Here is an 18,413-nt window from a genome sequence, read left to right on the forward strand (position 1 = left end):
TATGCGAGACAAAATGGAAAAATGAATCGGGAACTCCTGACAATGGTGATGATAAATATGATTTATAGATGAAAAATAGAAGTGACAAGGGAGGAGGGGGAGTGATCATTATGACTAAAAAGTGTATTGAAGTGGAGGGTAATAAAAAGTGAAGACAAGTCTGAAATTCTACAAGTGATGATTAGAGGTAGAAATGGAAGGATAATGAATTATGTAGGAGTGTATGTGCCACCTATTACCAATGCTTGGCAAAAAGAAGAACATGACAAGGTGTTTGTAGATGTGTTAAAAGGTCTTTAAAAGATAGTGATAGAAAGTAGTGATATAATTATTGTTGGTGATTTTAATTGTAAGGAGATAAATTGGGAGACATTGGCAACTACTGGAAGTGAGAGCTCATTGAGTAATAGACTGTTAAACTGGGTGGTGGAAAACTTAATGACTCATTGGGTTGATTGTGATACCAGATTTAGTGGAAGAGATAAACCATCAAGACTTGATTTAGTGTTTACCAAGGACATGGAAATTATTGAAACTATACACTGTGAAAACCCTCTAGGTAAAAGTGATCATGCAAAAATTAAAATGTAATCATTGATGAAAATTATAAGGTGAAAAGATTTAAACATGGTAAAGCTGACTTTGAAAAATTAAGAAAATACTTTGTTGCTGTGGACTGGAAAGACTTTGAAGGCGCAGAAGATGTTCAGGAAAATTGGATGAATTTATAAGGATGTATAATTCTGCTGTGGAGAAATTTGTACCTAGAGGAGGAGCAAGATGTAGAAAGGATAAAGAATGGTTCAATACAAAATGCAAAGAGGCTAGGAATTGTAAGCTAAATGCTTGGAATAGATGGAAGAAAAGGAAAACTGAGAGCAGATAGGAGGAATATATTGATGCTGGAAATAAGTAAGTTGAGATAATAAGAATGGAGAGAAGAAACTACAAGAGATATAATAGATAAGTGTATAAAATGAACCCAAACTGTTCTTTAAACATATTAATGGGAAAATGAAGAAGAAAGGTGTAGTGGGGTCAGTGTTGGGACTGATAATGTTTGTAATACATGTGAATGACATAAATGAAGAAATAGAGTCATATGAACTTATTTGCAGATGATGCTAAGCTGATGAGAAGGGTAGAAAATGTAAATGACTGTATGGTACTGCAAAATTATTTAAATAAGATAAATAGACGGAGTAAATCTTGGCAAATGGAATTAAATTTAAGTAAATGTAAAGTAATGGAGTATGGTAAGAGTAAGAAAAGAACACAATATCATTATGAGATGGATGGTGTGAAGTTAAAAAGTCAAAAGAAAAAGTGGATTTGGGAGTAACAGTTACTGAAAATTTGACTCTGGACAGACACATTGATAAAATTACTGGAGAGACAATGAATTTGTTAAAAGAATAAGAATAGCATCCTCATATTTAGATGAAGGAATGATAAAAAGTTGTTGATCTCCATGATAAGACCAAGATTGGAATATATATCAGTGGTGTAGTCTCCTCATATAAAAAGGAATATTACAAAATTAGAAAGAGTACGAAGAGCAGTCACTAAGATGGTTCAGGAGTTGAGTAAGTCAACCCATGAAGAGAGATTAAGAATGTTGGAAATTCTTACCCTTGAAAATAGGAGAGAGAAAGGGGATTTAATAAACATCCATAGAATGGTAAATGGTATGAAAAATGTAGACAAAGAATGTTTTATAAATTTAGACACACAGAGTACAAGGGGACACAGTAAGAAGTTGAAGAAAATTAACTATAGAAGACACATCAAAAAGTAGTTTTCCTCATAGAGGTTTGAACAAATGGAATGAACTCAGTGAAGACGTTGTCAATGCCATGACTGTCCATGCTTTTAAGACCAAACTGGATAGATGTAGAGACAGGATACTATGAGATTACTCCCCTCCCGTAAACCACGACTAGGTAAATACACACACATACACACACATGCACACACACACACACACACACACACACACACACACACACACACACACACACACACACACACACACACACACACACACTTATACCTCAGTACCAAGGACTAAAAGGGGTGGAAAGTAAGTCTGATGAAGCTGATTGTCCATAGGTACCAACACTAAGCATTACGTTACGTTAGGAGTGGTTAATATCAACAATTATATTATGAAAGACAGAGGAGTAGATACAGTACAGTGAAACCCATGTCTTTCATAGGGTTATGTTCTAAAGGCACCCATGAAGTGCTAAAATCTGCATTATATTGATTCTACCCCTAAAATGTCTATTTATTGTCTATTAACAACAAAAATCAGTACAGGTACTCACTAATGATGGATGAGATGAATGAAGATGATGAAGTAGCTGTGCAGCAAGATATAATGAACATATATGTTGGGGGATATATATATATATATATATATATATATATATATATATATATATATATATATATATATATATATATATATATATATATATATATATATGAATGGTGACTGATGGCCAGTGGGTCACCTTGTCCGGAGCTGGTGGCACAGCTCTCTCTCTCTCTCTCTCTCTCTCTCTCTCTCTCTCTCTCTCTCTCTCTCTCTCTCTCTCTCTCTCTCTCTCTCTCTCTCTCTCTCTCTCTCTCTCTCTCTCTCTCTCTCTCTCTCTCTCTCTCTCTCTCTCTCTCTCTCTCTCTCTCTCTCTCTCTCTCTCAGATAAGTTAACATACACAAACACACACACCTTGGAAAATAGGAGAGAGAGAGAGAGAGATTTAATAAACGTCTATAGAATGATAAATGGTATGGAAAACGTGGACAAAGAATGTTTTATAAATTTAGACACACAGTAAGAAGTTCAAGAAAGTTAATTGTAGAAGAAACATAAAAAAGAATAGTTTTTCTCACAGAAGTGTGAACAAACAGAATGAACTCATTGAAGACATTGTCAGTGCTTAAACTGTCCATGCTTTTAAGACCAAACTGGATAGATATAGAGACGGGATACTATGAGATTACTCCCCTCCTATAAACCACAGCTAGGTAAACACCAAGATCACTAAGCAGAAATTTTAAGATCAAAGGAAGTGAAAAAAGAAAAATTATTGTGACATACATACCACCAAAAACTAATGCATGGGAGATCAATAAATTCAAAAGTATGCAACTAGAAACAAAAAATAGTATAGAGGAAATGATAAGGAAAAATAACAAAATGCTCCTAGTAGGCGACTTCAACACTAAAGAAATTAACCGGGAGGAGATGGAAGAGAAAGAAAATTTCAGGTAATGGAGCTAGGAACTTATGCAAACCATGATGGTGAATATCGTGAGACTGTGGGTGAATGAGCCTATGAGATGCAGAGGAGAAGAACCATCACAGCTGGACTTAGTGTTTACAAAAATTCCAGAAAATAAACCAAGTATACATTGTCTGAGTCCAATGGCAAGAAGCAATCATGTGATGATAGAAAGTATCACAAGAGGAAAAAAACAACACTACTCCCTCCTCAGGGCTTGTTGAGGCCTGCTGTCCAGGAGGCTGTAAACAACACTACCTTACTGGAGGATATAATACTTTGTTGGGCAGTGGGTGGTTTTTTATTCGAGGGCAGTCGTCCAACAAGGTGTTATACCTTGACCATTTAAATGTGTGTCCCTTGTTGTGATTGTCCCTCCCAAGAGCATGGCTATTGATTCTTTCCCAGCTGTTGGAGTGGTTTGACAGTTGTTGTTGCCTGTTGGTGTGTGAAACAGGCTGGCAATCTCATTCAAGTAACCTGGTGTTATGACTGTCTGCCACTGACTTGGGTCAGCTTCCTTAAGTTTCCTCCTACATAGCTTAGTGCAGGGGGCAAATATCTAAATTAAAAATATTTAAGATTACTATGGAAGATAAAAAATTATGGAAAATTTGGAGGAAGACTGCTGGAGTGGATGGAGGATTATCTGGATAGAGAGGTGAGATACAGGATCCTACTGGTTTCCTGTAATGATTATATATGTGTGAGGCTGCCACCCTGTTTCACCCACCTGCAGGGAAGGGTGTATTACAACTGCCAGATAACTTCAACTTGGTAAGAAAGAATCACAAACCACATGCTGTGGGGGGGGGGGGGACAGGGCAAAGGACACACAAGTTAGAGGTTTATAATATTCTGTAAGCTACCTCCCATTAGAGACATAAGCACCCACCCTCACAAATATTATATCCTGCCTGTGAAGTTTACCTGCAGTTTCTTAGAGGGCTACAGGAAGGTACACACCCACAGAGTTATGAAATTCTCTGGCTCCAGAGCTCCTAGCAGCAGCTCCAAAATCCAATCACATTAAACAACACAAATGCTACAGATGCATGAACATGCAGCCAACAGACAATAAAGGAGACCAGCCAACTGCTCCCAGATATGCCAGGATATTCGGCCAGCACTGAAGAATCAGTGTCAAAAGATATCTTTTTTCAAATTACAGAAGCACGACAAGCATCGGCATGTTCCTGGAAATGCTAATCCTACCTATACAAGCAGGGGTGTACTGCCTTGAATACTTGAATAATGTCTAATCAAACAAAGGTCCTCTAAAATATATAAATATATATATATATATATATATATATATATATATATATATATATATATATATATATATATATATATATATATATATATATATATATATATATATATATATATCCCCTATGGGTCTCCATGCCTTTCTCTGCCTTTCTCTGCCTTACTCGTCTACGTCTGTCTTCTGGCCTGGCTCGACACCAACTTATCATCGCACTGAGAAGTGACAGCTACGTCGTATGACAAAGGGGGGAGGGAGTGGAACAATGGAGGGATAGGGAGTTGGAAACAACAAACCTCGTTCCCCACTCACAACACTGCTCTCCCTCATAGCAAAACATTTATGTTTTGAAAATTCTAGAGACTAATTGGGGAGCTGGGCCAAAACAAATCGCACAGTGGGGTAGACAAATTCTTCTGCTACATACCTCTGCAATCTCAACTCTCAAAAAGAAAGGGAGGTGGGAGAATTAAATGGGGAAGGTTAACTTTAAAGTTATACAGAAAGTTATGGTAGCTGACACCTGTAAGGCTCACATCTATCTCTCTCTCTCTCTCTCTCTCTCTCTCTCTCTCTCTCTCTCTCTCTCTCTCTCTCTCTCTCTCTCTCTCTCTCTCTCTCTCTCTCTGTACTCATTTCTTTCTTGTTCTTTCTTCTTACTACTGTGTTGGGCGTAACAAAATATATATATATATATATATATATATATATATATATATATATATATATATATATATATATATATATATATATATATATATATATATATATATATATATATATATATATATATATACACATACACACACACACACACACACACACACACACACACACACACACACACACACACACACACACACACACACACACACACACACACACACACATATATAGATAGATAGATATACTGTATTTGGCAGCACAATAAATGCATTTTTTTCTTGAAGAAAAGTATCTAATAATTACCCTGCATCTAATGCAGCCATAGTACAGATGCCAAGTCTATATGTATGGAGTTGAAGCAGTAGCACACAACGCACAAATATTGCTACTACTAATAAAATTCTCTCTCTCTCTCTCTCTCTCTCTCTCTCTCTCTCTCTCTCTCTCTCTCTCTCTCTCTCTCTCTCTCTCTCTCTCTCTCTCTCTCTCTCTCTCTCTCTCTCAGACACACACACACACACACACACACACACACACACAGAGAGAGAGAGAGAGAGACGGTTTTAGATGTAAGGGTAGTACTACACAGCTAAATCGCACCAGATGTGAGGACAAAACACTCTTTTAGGGAATTTGCCACCCACTCTCTTCCTATTATCCATCAGTGATCTTCTAAACCAAACTTCTTGTCCTATCCACTCCTATGCTGACGATACCACCATGCACTTTCCTATCTCTTTTGTAGAGGTCCAATCCTTCAGGAAGTAAACAGCTCATGCAGGGAAGCCACAGAATGCCTGACTTCTGATCTCTGAAATTTCTGATTAGTATTGTTCAGTGCCTCAAAAACTCAATTCCTCCATCTATCAACTTGACACAACCTTCCAGACAACTATCCCCTCTTCTTCAGTGATGCTCAACTGCCCCTCCTTTTTCACTGTTCTTTACTTATAATCTAAACTGGAAACCTCACATCTCATCTTTAGCTAAAGCAGCTTCTATGAAGTTAGGTGTTCAGTGTCATCTCTACCAGTTTTTCTCACTCCCCACCCTCCACCCCAGCTGCTAACTCCATACAGGGATTTTATCTGTCCATGTATGGAGTTTCCTTCATATGTATGGGGAGGGGGGCTTCCACTCACACCACTACTTTAGAGAGGGTGGAATCAAAAGCTTTTTATCTTATCAACTCCTCTCCTCTAACTGACTGTCTTCAGCCTCTCTCTCATCACAGCAGTGTTGCAGCTCTTGCAGTCTTTTACTGCTATTTTCATGCAAACTAGTCTTCTGATCTTGCTAACTGCACACCTCCTCTCTGCAACCTAGCTGCACAAGACTTTCTTCTTTTTCTCATCCCTATTCTGTCCACTTCTCTAATGCAAGAGTTAGCCAGCATTCTCAATCATTCATCCCTTTTTCTGGCAAAGTCTAGAACTCCCTGCATGCTTCTGTATTTCCTCCTTCCTGTGATTTGAACTCTTTCAAGAGGGAGGTTTCAAGGCACTTATCCTTTATTTTCTTATTTTTTTGTTTATTTATTTATTTTTTTTTATTTATTTTATTTATTTATTTATTTTTCTTTCTTTCTTTCTTTCTTTCTTTCTATCTGACATCTCTATGAGAACTGGAATTAAGTGGGTCTTTCTTTTTATTAAAATATTTTGTTGTCCTTGGCCTGTGGCCCTCTTATACACACACACAAATTTATGATGCACAGGACATGGCAGAGGTTATGAACAATAATTTCAGACCAGTATTTACTGTGGAAGGGTAGTTTGATGCTGGAAGGGATAAGTTGGTGAGGAATATACTAAGTATAGTCCCATTCAGTTATGAGGAAATACTTAAGATATTGGAAGAACTCGATATAAATAAAGCATCTGGTCCAGATGGAGTATCAAACTGGATATTGAAGGAATATAGAGAACAACTGGCTGATAAAATTCAGTCTAGCGGTGACATAATTATCACAGGGAAGAGTACCGAAAGATTGGAAGAGAGCAAATATTACACCAATGTACAAAGAGGGAAATGAGGAAAACTCACTAAATTATAGACCAGTGTCCTTGACTAGTGTTGTATGAAAACTATGCAAAAGAACAATAAAGGAAAGATGGATGGAACACTTGGAAAGGAATAAAGTTTTAGTAAATTGTGAATTTGGATTTAGGAGAAGATCATGCTCTATGAACTTATTGTCCTTTTATTCAAGGGTAGTCAATATTGTGCAGGAGAGAGACGGATGGGTGGATGGTGTCTACTTAGACTTGAAGAAAGTTTTAGACAAAGTACCACACCGAAGATTACTATGGAAAATAAAAAATTATGGAAAATTTGGAGGAAGACTGCTGGAGTGGATGGAAGATTATCTGGATGATATAGAGATGAGAACTGTAATATAAGACCAAAATTCATCTTGGGACCAATAATGTTTGTAATATATGTGAACGACATGAATGAAGAAATAGATAGTTATCTGAATTTATTTGCGGACGATGCTAAGCTGATGAGAAGGGTAGAAAATGTAAATGACTGTATGGTACTACAAGATGATTTAAATAAGATAAATAGATGGAGTAAATCTTGGGAAATGAAATTCAATTCAAGTAAATGTAAAGTAATGGAGTTTGGTATGAGTAAGAAAAGAACACAATATCATTATGAGATGGATGGTGTGAAGTTAAAAAGTCAAAAGGGAAAGTGGATTTGAGAGTAACAGTTACTGAAAATTTGACTCCGGACCAACACATTGATAAAATCACTGGAGAGACGATGAATTTGTTAAAATGATTAAGAATGGCAACCTCATATTTTGGATGAAGGAATGATAAAAAGTTGTTGATTTTCATGATAAGACTAAGATTGGAATATGCAGCAGTGGTATGGTCTTCTCATACAAAGAGGAATATTGTAAAATTAGAAAGAGTACAAAGAGCAGTCACTAAGATGGTTCCAGAGTTAAGTAAGTCAATCTATGAAGAGAGATTAAAAATTTTGGAAATTCCTACCCTTGAAAATCAGAGAGAGAGGAGATTTAATAAACATCTATAGAATGATAAATGGTATGGAAAATGTGGACAAAAATTTTTTTATAAATTTAGACACACTGAGTAGAAGGGAACACAGTAAGATGAAGAAAGTTAACTGTAGAAGAGACATCAAGAAGTATAGTTTTCCTCATATAAGTGTGAACAAATGGAATGAACTCAGTGAAGACGTTGTCAGTGCCATAACTGTCCATGCTCTTAAGACCAAACTTATAGATATAGAGACGGGATACTATGAGATTACTCCCCTCCCATAAACCACAACTAGGTAAACACACATATACACACACACACACACACACACACACACACAATTTTTTTTCCATAACTTTATGATGAAACTTAATAAAAAAAAATTCTCCACAAAACATCCTTGTAAAATAGGGATGTATCTGATATGCCAACAAATAAGATAAGTTAACAGAGAAAGAGAGAGAGAGTTCCTTTAGAATTTGAGTTTTTTTTTTTATTCATTTATTTTCCATTCTTTGTGTTTCTTTATCATTTTAATTTTTTGTTGGTATGCATTGATTCCTGGTTGCAGACTTTTGCTCTAAAGCCTTACAATCTGAATTTAGTTATGAATTGTGTGAGCTTAATTTTCCACATATCTTTTGATGATGATGAAATTTTCTCACATTTGACATGTTACTAGTTCATTAAGTTTTCAGTAGTTTTAAATCTTTTACACATCTGCTTCTCCATTAGTTCAGTGTCACATTCAGTTAAATTGTTACTTTCAGTAAAACTAACAATTCCTAACTTGCCCACCTTGCATTGACATTCCGCACCATTCTGTGGCATTTGCCAGTAGACAACCAACCTCATTACATTGCCTCAATCCTGCACTTTTTTTTTTTTTTTTTCAAGAACAAGTAAAATGTGGGGTTAGGAAAATACAGAAGCATGCATTGAGCTCAAGAGATTAAAGACTGAAAATACCAGATAACTCTTGCATTTGGGAGATGGATAGAATATGGGTAAAAGTTGAAAATTTTGCAGCAAGGCCACATGAGGGGAATGCATGCATTTAGCAAAATGAGAAGAGCAATTAGCATGAAAATAACAACAGCAAGACCTTGTGACAAAGAAAAAGGCTAAAGACAGTGAAGAGGAGAGTTATACCAATAGAATTCACACACACACACACACACACACACACACACACACACACACACACACACACACACACTGCAGAAAGATGAAGCTGGACGGATGAGAGGTCCCTCAAAGAAGATCAGGAAGAGTCAGTGTTTGAGGAACATCAAGAAGTACAGTTTTCCACATAGAACTGTGGATATCCGGAATGGCCTAAACGAAGAGGTTACAACAGCAAACGCACATAAGTTTAAGGAAATGTTCAATAAATATAGATATGGAGACAGTACACTATGAGCCCTGCTCAAACCCAGTATTATACATCTAGGTAAATACACACACACACACAAGCACCAGAATAAAGAACATAAACAGTTTAAAAGTATTCTATACCCTCATTAATAAAAAATTTAATTTTCTATAATTACTAAGTTTGTGTTTCACTTGTATTCAGTACTTTATATATTCAATATTTTGCTTTCAGGTGAGGGAGATCCTGGCAGGAGACAAACAACTAGCAAAGGAGATAGAATTTGACTTAAGGCGGTTTGACAAAGAGCAGTGGGAAGAGAAGAATCAGCGTGAAGAGAATGATCAAAGAATCCCAAGTAGAGAGATCAGTAATAAAGGCAGTAACCATGATACTTTGGGTTCTTCACCAGTTTTGAGAGAGAGAAGGTTATCAGTAGTAGAGGAGCAAGATACTTCAAGACCTTCAACAACCTGTCTGCCTCCACCAGCAAATATTAAAGAGCTGCACACAAGGGCTCAAGTCTTTAGTAAGGATGCTACTGCTAGAAGGAAATCAGTAAGTGTTGCAGGCTGTGTGGATGGTATAAGAGAGCCAACCAAACTCTTGCAAGCAACTGTAAGGTTGCGTAGAATTAGTATTGCTGATTTCAGAGAGCATAGTTGTGATGTCTTTCCAACCAGGGAGGAAACAACACATGTTGATCCTCGTGCAATTGGAGGATATTTGCCACAGGAGGAGGAAGGAGAAGAAGAGCCAAATGAGAAAGAAGAAGCAATGAAAGAGAAAATGGAAGGAGAAGAGGAGACAGTGGAATCAGCAAAAGATGAAAGCAGGGAAGGACCAATAAAAAACAAAACACGGTCAGAATTACTCAGAGCCATCAGCACTCCTTCTACTGAGAGAACACTAATTAATAACTTGACTTTTGTCAATGAAACTCAAGAATTGAGTGCCATTAACATAAATTCTACAGTTGCTTCAGAAAAAAGTAATGCTGGGGAGCTGCAGCTTCACTCTACCAGCCCAACATCTCATAAACATGAATCTGACTTCAGCCGCCTCCGCAAAACTTCAAAAGACATGCAGCAAGATCCTATCGAGTCAAGCAAAGATAAAGCAAAAGGTAAAAAGAAGGTCACAGGACAATTGTTTGAATCATTTGAAGCAGAAAGTTCTCTTAGTGAGGCAGAATCCACTTATGAGAGTGATGTTTCAGCAGTTACAGCTCAGAGTGCTGTTAAGAGAAATGAAGGGAAGAGAACTCGGCATGTGGCTTCCCTAAGTCCTGACCCAGAAAAAAACAAATCTAACACACAGACTGAAAGACCTAAACTTAAGAAACACAAAAAAAAGACATAAAAGTGTACATGCTGTTTATGTTATCTGTAATTTTAAAGTTGCAAAGGCTTCATTTCTGTTGTAAAGCATAAATAATCTTATGCATAAAAATTGTATTATATATTAAATTTCGCCTTTGGTAGCATTCATTTACTGTGTTTCATTATTCTAGTGAGTTTATAAATATTTTTTACTGCATAAAGTTGTTTTCATTACCCTTCCTAATTATTACATGTCCAGGAGACTGGTCATGACCAAGAAAATAAAAAAAATAAGTCAGGAGATTTCAGCAAGGTGAAAAATGGATGAGAATGTGCTCCATTTTGGACAGTCAAATAATTCTAAGTAGTCAGAGGACTTAGTTGAGAGATACACAGTGTACAAAGTATAAAGAAAATAAATTTGAAACTCCAAGTCTTCTGTGCAATACATACCAGGACTGTCTCCCCCCCCCAAAAAAAAAGGGCACAAGGCACAAAACTTTCACATTCACACCACTCTCTTAGGCCTTTGGCCCCTGATGTAGAAAAAAGTGCTCCAGCTGATCAGTCCAGTTTGATCCAAAACAAGGCTCCCTCACAGGAAATACTTTCCCTACCACATATGATTTCCCTCACCTGCGTAGCTCCTTTGGAGGTTGCAGGGCCATCATTCCTCATGCACTCACAATTGCTCTCCATTTGCTTGTTATGCACAATCATTCTGCTATGCTGCAGTGTCAGTCCTCTTCTCTCCTTTTTGCTGTCTCTCATGGCCTACCTCACAAGTTCACACCTCTCACACTTGATCTTACTATCTTCTTCATCAGTCTATCACCTTTAATTTTCTCTTAACATACCCATACCATCTCAGCACACATTGCTCTCCCTGTCCTGCCAAGTCTCTTCCAACACCCATTCTCATTTTTTTTTTCATTTTTGTTTCTATCCATCCATTACATTCAATCTCTTCTTGTCAGCTACTTACATACTCCAAGTTTTACCACCATACAGTGCAGTAGGCAGGCACTACTATCCCTTCATACAGTACTCTCTTTACATACATTTCAATTGCCCTACTTTCAAAGTCTATTCATAGCTCCTAACTCTTTTCAGCCTTCTTTTAACTTAGTTCTAACCTCTGTCTCTACTACTCCCTTCACTGCTATTGTAGATGCAAGATATTCGAAGCAATCTACCTCTTCCAATTCCTCACTATTCAACAGCTGCATCTCAGATGCACCTCATTAACTTACTCTTTCTTGCATTAACTTTTAGTTTCCTTCTCTTACACACCAGTCCAAACCCCTCTACTAGCCTAGTTAACTTCTCTGTATCTGCCACTAGTGCCGTCTTATTTACTAACAATAATTGATTAATTCATTTTAACTGTAATGGCACTGCTAAGGATAGGGACTTAAGGGGAAGCTCTACCAAAATAGAACTAAATTTCACCTTTCCAACTTTTTTTTTTTTTTTTTAAGCTATCCTGAAAAATAGCTGACCACAATGCGTTTTCTGTGGAAGTTTGGCAGCCTTACGTCAATTCTTTCCCTGTCAACTAAATTGATTTGCAATATAAATTTTGAGGTCCCCACCTTTGCAGAAATCCACATTTTCTATTCAGTACTGTTATGTTTTATTTTGCCATCTTTTGTCTGATTTTTCCTTTTTTTTTTTTTTCTTTTTACATTTTTATACAAAGTGTGTCATCATACATCTACCAGCTACATACAGCTACTAGAAGTGGTGTGACTATGAGAGTTGGGAGCCTCCCCGAGTCACAGGCAGTATGACCTGTTTGAGGCATTTTCCCAGCATTTTTTCAAGACTCCTTGTACTCCAGAAACATAGGATGGCCCTCCAAGAAGCTGCTGCATGGGAGGAGTGCTTCAAGGAATTGACTGAAGCACAATGAAGACATGAAGTCATGACTTGTCAGTCAGTCATATCATGAGCCACCACCACTTGCTCACATTCACCCTCACCCTTGTCTACATCTGCTCCTCCAACACCTACACTTGCTCCTGCATTACCTTCTACATCTGCTCCTCCAACACCTACATCTGGTGCTGCAACATCTTCTACATCTGCTCCTGCTCTCCCTGAAGACTGCTGCTGCCAAGACATGTCACTGCTGATGCATCTTGGGTTTGGTGCATCTGTGCACACTTTGGAAGGTTTAGACACTCAAGAGACCAAAAGAAAAAGCCCCAGGGAAAAAGAAAAAGAAGAAGCAAGAAGCTCCCATAGAAGCATACGTGCCAAGGGACTTAAGTAAGTAAGTAAGGAATATTATGGTGATATTATCCTTGTCATTCATAAATAAAACTAAGTTGGAATCAAATTTGTTTTCTACCCTGTAAAATCCTATAAAAATCATTTTTCTACAGTAACTGTATCTAAACACAAAAATTACTATATCTCAAAACTGCAATTATTGTACTTTGGTGGAAAATGACTCCATTAGTTTTCAACATAACAAAAAAACAACATGCTGAAAGACGAATGGACGGTAAACATTCTACTCGTATGTTTTTTTCCTAACTGAACAAACACTGCTGTTATGATTTATTGAAGTAATAAAAAAAGGGAGAATTCTGGGATACATAAAACTGTAATCTTAAGAATTTTTTTGTACAACAATGTTGAGGCATATAAAAAAAACTGTACAAGCAATTTTCTGGGTTTCATGAGGAAAACTACCCAATATCATAGAAATTGAGTGAACATACATGCTCCAATTTCTGTTTTTAGCTCTTCTCTTATAAACTACAAAAGAAGACCTTTAAAATTTTTCTGCAAAAACTACTTAAGCTATTATGATGAAACTTGCAGATCTTATTCCTTATACTAAAGTCATCAAAGAAAAAAATACACAGGAATAATTAGATTAATATGAATGTTTCTTCCACTAGTACCAGGCAGCGCCTCCCCTTATCTGAGCAGATAGTCGAGTAGGCAGGCTTGGTCAATCTGAAGATTTAAGGTTGTTTTGGGATGCCCGTGCAACAACCAACATGATGGTAGCAGGAAGAGGGGGTGCACGTCTTACTTGCTGGCAGTCCAAGCAGTCCACTCTCTGGCCTTCACATGACGCCGCTTCCCCACACCAAATTCCTGCTCTGCTTTAGCTATTTTGCCACCAACTCACACCACCACATACTCACATGGACACACACTTATACACCCTAAAGGCACATTGCTAACAATATTATATACTATACATATATCATTGTTTTTTATTGTACTAAACTGAATTTTCAATATGTCTGTGTTCGAATTGGAGAACCACATTCAAATTGGAAGTCAAAGTTTGTTTGCCAACCCTGTTTGAATTGGAAGTTGTTCGAACTGAAGGACATTCAAATCATTAGGTATGACTGTATTTCCAAAAGAATAATGATTTAATGATGATGGGCATCATTATCAATTTAGGTATGACAACCCACCTTAAAGAGTGGGTTAACCTGCAAGGATCCAAAATCAAACATCCAAACTCCTGGACCCAAGCTTTTATGAGCCTTCCCTGAATGTGGCACATTCAGTTAGAGTCAAGTTTCAGTAGCAGTCACACTCTAGATCTCACACAAAGCAGTCATTCTGCTATCACTCAGCTAGTACTCCAGGCAGAAATTCCACCCAAAACTCTAGGTATACAATACACAGGCCTATGTACTATAAAGTAAGCAAACTGCAAAGCCATAGGTTCGCCCCCTATACAAGGTAACTCCATAATATGCAACCTGGGCTTGACATCAGTGCATGTTGATACCAAGTTCCCAAATTGCTTCTTTGAACTGGACTCTTGCTGGTGACTCAACTCATGCCCAGTGTATGTGTCCCTAAACCCATCTCTGCATGTCACTAAGTGCACTGCAGAATGACAAAGGCCACACATGAATAACTCATGGCAGTATATCTGGCAATGGTACATTGGTTTATGCACTTCATCCCATACAAATACAAAGCTTATTAACAACAATTAATATAATATTCTGATTTGTTTTACCATCTCAATAAAAATGTAAAAATGGAGGATCCAAAGAAGTTAAAATTAATCAGAGATTGATGAGATTAGGGATGCTAGTAAGGAAAGAAACAGACCAAATATGGTGTGCAAGCAGTTGAGAAAGAGGAGGCTGTAAGTGAGTACCAGAATGCATGGACAGCATATGAGTCAGCAGGGTGATAAAGTGAAAGATAATAAATGCCAAATTTAAGTGTAAGAGAAGTGCGATTCAAGGGAAGGGAAGGTGTTGAAGGTGGATGGGAATGGTACAGATTCCTTAGGGATGAGGGAATGCCTGACAATGAAAATGTGGAGAGCCTAAAGGTGAATGGGGCTTTGGTGACAGATAAGGAAGAAATGAGATAGACAATAAAAGAGTATTGGGGAAAAGATTGAGAAAATGGTGTGACACTGAAGAGCAAGAATGTGGATGAACTGAATGAAAGAATTAGCAGGAAGTGGAAAAATGTGTGAAAAGGCAAAAGAATGGGAAGGCAACAGGGCTAGATGAGATCATTTATGAGATGTACAAAAATGAAGGGGAAATTGTGATTGATAGGATGACTTTGTTATTTAATCAGGTGTGGGAACAGGAAGGTGCCAAAAATGTTGAATGAATGCAGGATGACTCTGTTGCATAAGGGAGGATACAAGAGTGAGAATAAGCTGAAAAATTACAGGCCAATTGCATTAGTGAACAGTTGGTAGTCTTTAGTGCAATGTTGAATGAGAGATTGTGTAAATGGATTGAGAGAGCTGGACTGTTAGGTGATGAATAGAATGGGTTTCGTTTAGACAGAGAGCAGAGGATAACATGTTTGTGGTGAATGTAATGATTGAGAGAAAGAAAGATGATAGTATATTGTACATAAGTTTTATAGACACAGAGAAAGTTTATGATAGAGTGAATAGAGATATGCAAGCTAGAATCTTAAAGAAGATTGGGTTAAGTACAAACAACATAGTGCAAAGTATGTATGTGGACTACAGAGCTAAATACAGACTAGGAGATATAGAAATAGACTGGGTGAGGAGTCAGGCAAGGATGGATTTTATCACCAATCCTTTTTAGGTTGTATACAAAGGAGTTAGCAACTAGAATGAGAAGAATGAATGCAGGAGTGAGTGTGGGAAATGCTTTTTTTATGTAGATGATGTAGTGATTATGAGTGGATCAGCAGATGAGCTCCAAAGTTTGTTTGATGTTGTAGATAGGTATGGAAGGGACTTTGGTGTGAAATTTACCAATGAGAAAAGTAAGATGATGATAGTGGATAGATCAGAGGATGAGAGAAATTCAGTGTGGAGACTGGGTGGGAATGGGTTGCAACAGATAGATGAATACAAGTACCTAAGGATGTGGATGAGTCTGAATGGTTGTGAGAAGGCAAAAGAATAAAAAGATAAGCATGGTGAACCAGTAGGTGGGCCAACTAGGAAGTGCAGCAAGGATGAGAGCAAGTAAATATGAGGTGCTGCAAGAAGTTTGGAAGAGCCTGGCTGTTTCAACCATTATGTATGGTATGGATGTGATTGCTTGAAATGAGAAAGAATCAGATAAATCAGAAGTAGGACAGATGGCACTTAATCTACCAAAGTATGCAATGATAGAGGCTTTGAGAGGAGACATGGGCTGGAGTACTTTAGAGACAAGTAAAGGCAACCATGGGGTACAAAGGTAGATTAGAGTGAATGGATGATGCAAGATTAGTGAGAAAGGTGCTTCTATGGAATATCAGGAGTAGCAGGTGGGGAAAGAGGTGTGTTAAGATGATAGTCAAGAGCAGGGATGGGGTGAATACAAGAACTGTGTATTCAGATACAAATATGAATACTTCATATTTATATGAATATGAATGCACTGAAATACTGATAACTTGAATACAAATATGAATACTTCATGAGAGTATTTGTGAATGCATTCATGACTACTTTTCACTGAAAATAACTTTTTCATGTAGGTAGCTTGGCAATGAGCCTAATATGGTACTAAAGTTATTCAATAATAAAATATCATGAACTTATAATTGATGCCAGTATTCTGTACATCTTTATCACGCCTAGACATATTTGTTTTCCAAAATTTTCACTTATGTATCTGGGCTGTACTGAAAGAAACACAACAAAATACCTATGTCAAATTATAATAGCCAAGTCTTTTCTAGTATCCTGCTGCAGATCTCACTTCTATTTATATATATATATATATATATATATATATATATATATATATATATATATATATATATATATATATATATATATATATATATATATATATATATATATATATATATATATATGCCAAATAATTTTAAATCCATCATCAGAAATAAGATTTATTGTTCCTTCCAAGTTACAAATCTTTGTTCCTATTTGTCCGACATGTATGATACAGGTTCACTATATATATATATATATATATATATATATATATATATATATATATATATATATATATATATATATATATATATATATATATATATATATATATATATATATATAATTTTAAATCCATCATCAGAAATAAGATTTATTGTTCCTTCCAAGTTACAAATCTTTGTTCCTATTTGTCTGACATGTATGATACAGGTTCACTATATATATATATATATATATATATATATATATATATATATATATATATATATATATATATATATATATATATATATATATATATATATATATATATAGTGAACCTGTATCATACACGTCGGACAAATAGGAACAAAGATTTGTAACTTGGAAGGAACAATAAATGTTATTTCTGATGATGGATTTAAAATTATCCTGCATATTATTCAAAGAATACAAATATTTTTCCCAAGTATTTGAAAACAAATGCAAATACTTTGATGTCAGGTGACAAGTATTCAAATATGGATATGAATACACCCAAATACTGTATTCAAATGTATTTGAATATGAATACCCCATCTCTGGTCAAGAGTGGCCTGGAAACTAGTTCAGCTTTTCAGGGGAGGCATGTTGAGAGTGACTGGAGTATGATCGTTAGAAATGGAGAGGTCTTAGAATGGGATATAAGAAACTGGAAATATGAGATAGAGTAGTAAAGCATGTGGGACTGAGTGAATGGAGGAATAAGATGAAAAAAAAAAAGAGTACTTTGGAGTAGTATAGAGAGAAAGAGGCCCAAGTCTATGAAAAGTGGTATGAGGGAAGCCTGGTTGGTGATCTCTTCTGAATAAGAGCACAGTGTATGGATATGAATGCAAGGAGTTACAGATGATCTGAGTCACCACAGCAAAGTGTGCCAGATGTGTGACATGGGAGAGGGTGAGTATATGGTGGTGGTGTGTGTGAAGTATGCCAGAGACAGGGATGAGATGATGCAAGTAGTGCTGAGGGAGTTGGGGTATGTCAGAGTGGAAAAGACAGGAAGGGAATGGATGGTGTTACTGTGTTGGTGCTGGAACTGTCAGGAGAGACAAAT

The 18,413-nt window shown here is 36.7% G+C and overlaps 1 protein-coding gene across 1 annotated transcript in view; it reads left to right on the forward strand.

Annotated features, from left to right (window-relative positions):
* LOC135107262 (uncharacterized) overlaps window positions 1–11,165 on the forward strand; it is a 57,361-nt gene extending 46,196 nt beyond the window's left edge. Inside the window, exon 3 of the mRNA XM_064016924.1 lies at window positions 9,857–11,165. Within this exon, the coding sequence (XP_063872994.1) occupies window positions 9,857–10,984 (1,128 nt within the window). The 3' untranslated portion in view covers window positions 10,985–11,165. The remainder of the gene's footprint in view (window positions 1–9,856) is intronic.
* Window positions 11,166–18,413: the final 7,248 nt, after the last annotated feature.

The sequence above is a fragment of the Scylla paramamosain genome, chromosome 15, assembly GCF_035594125.1.
Source record: "Scylla paramamosain isolate STU-SP2022 chromosome 15, ASM3559412v1, whole genome shotgun sequence".
In the NCBI taxonomy this organism is placed as follows: Eukaryota; Metazoa; Arthropoda; class Malacostraca; order Decapoda; family Portunidae; genus Scylla; species Scylla paramamosain.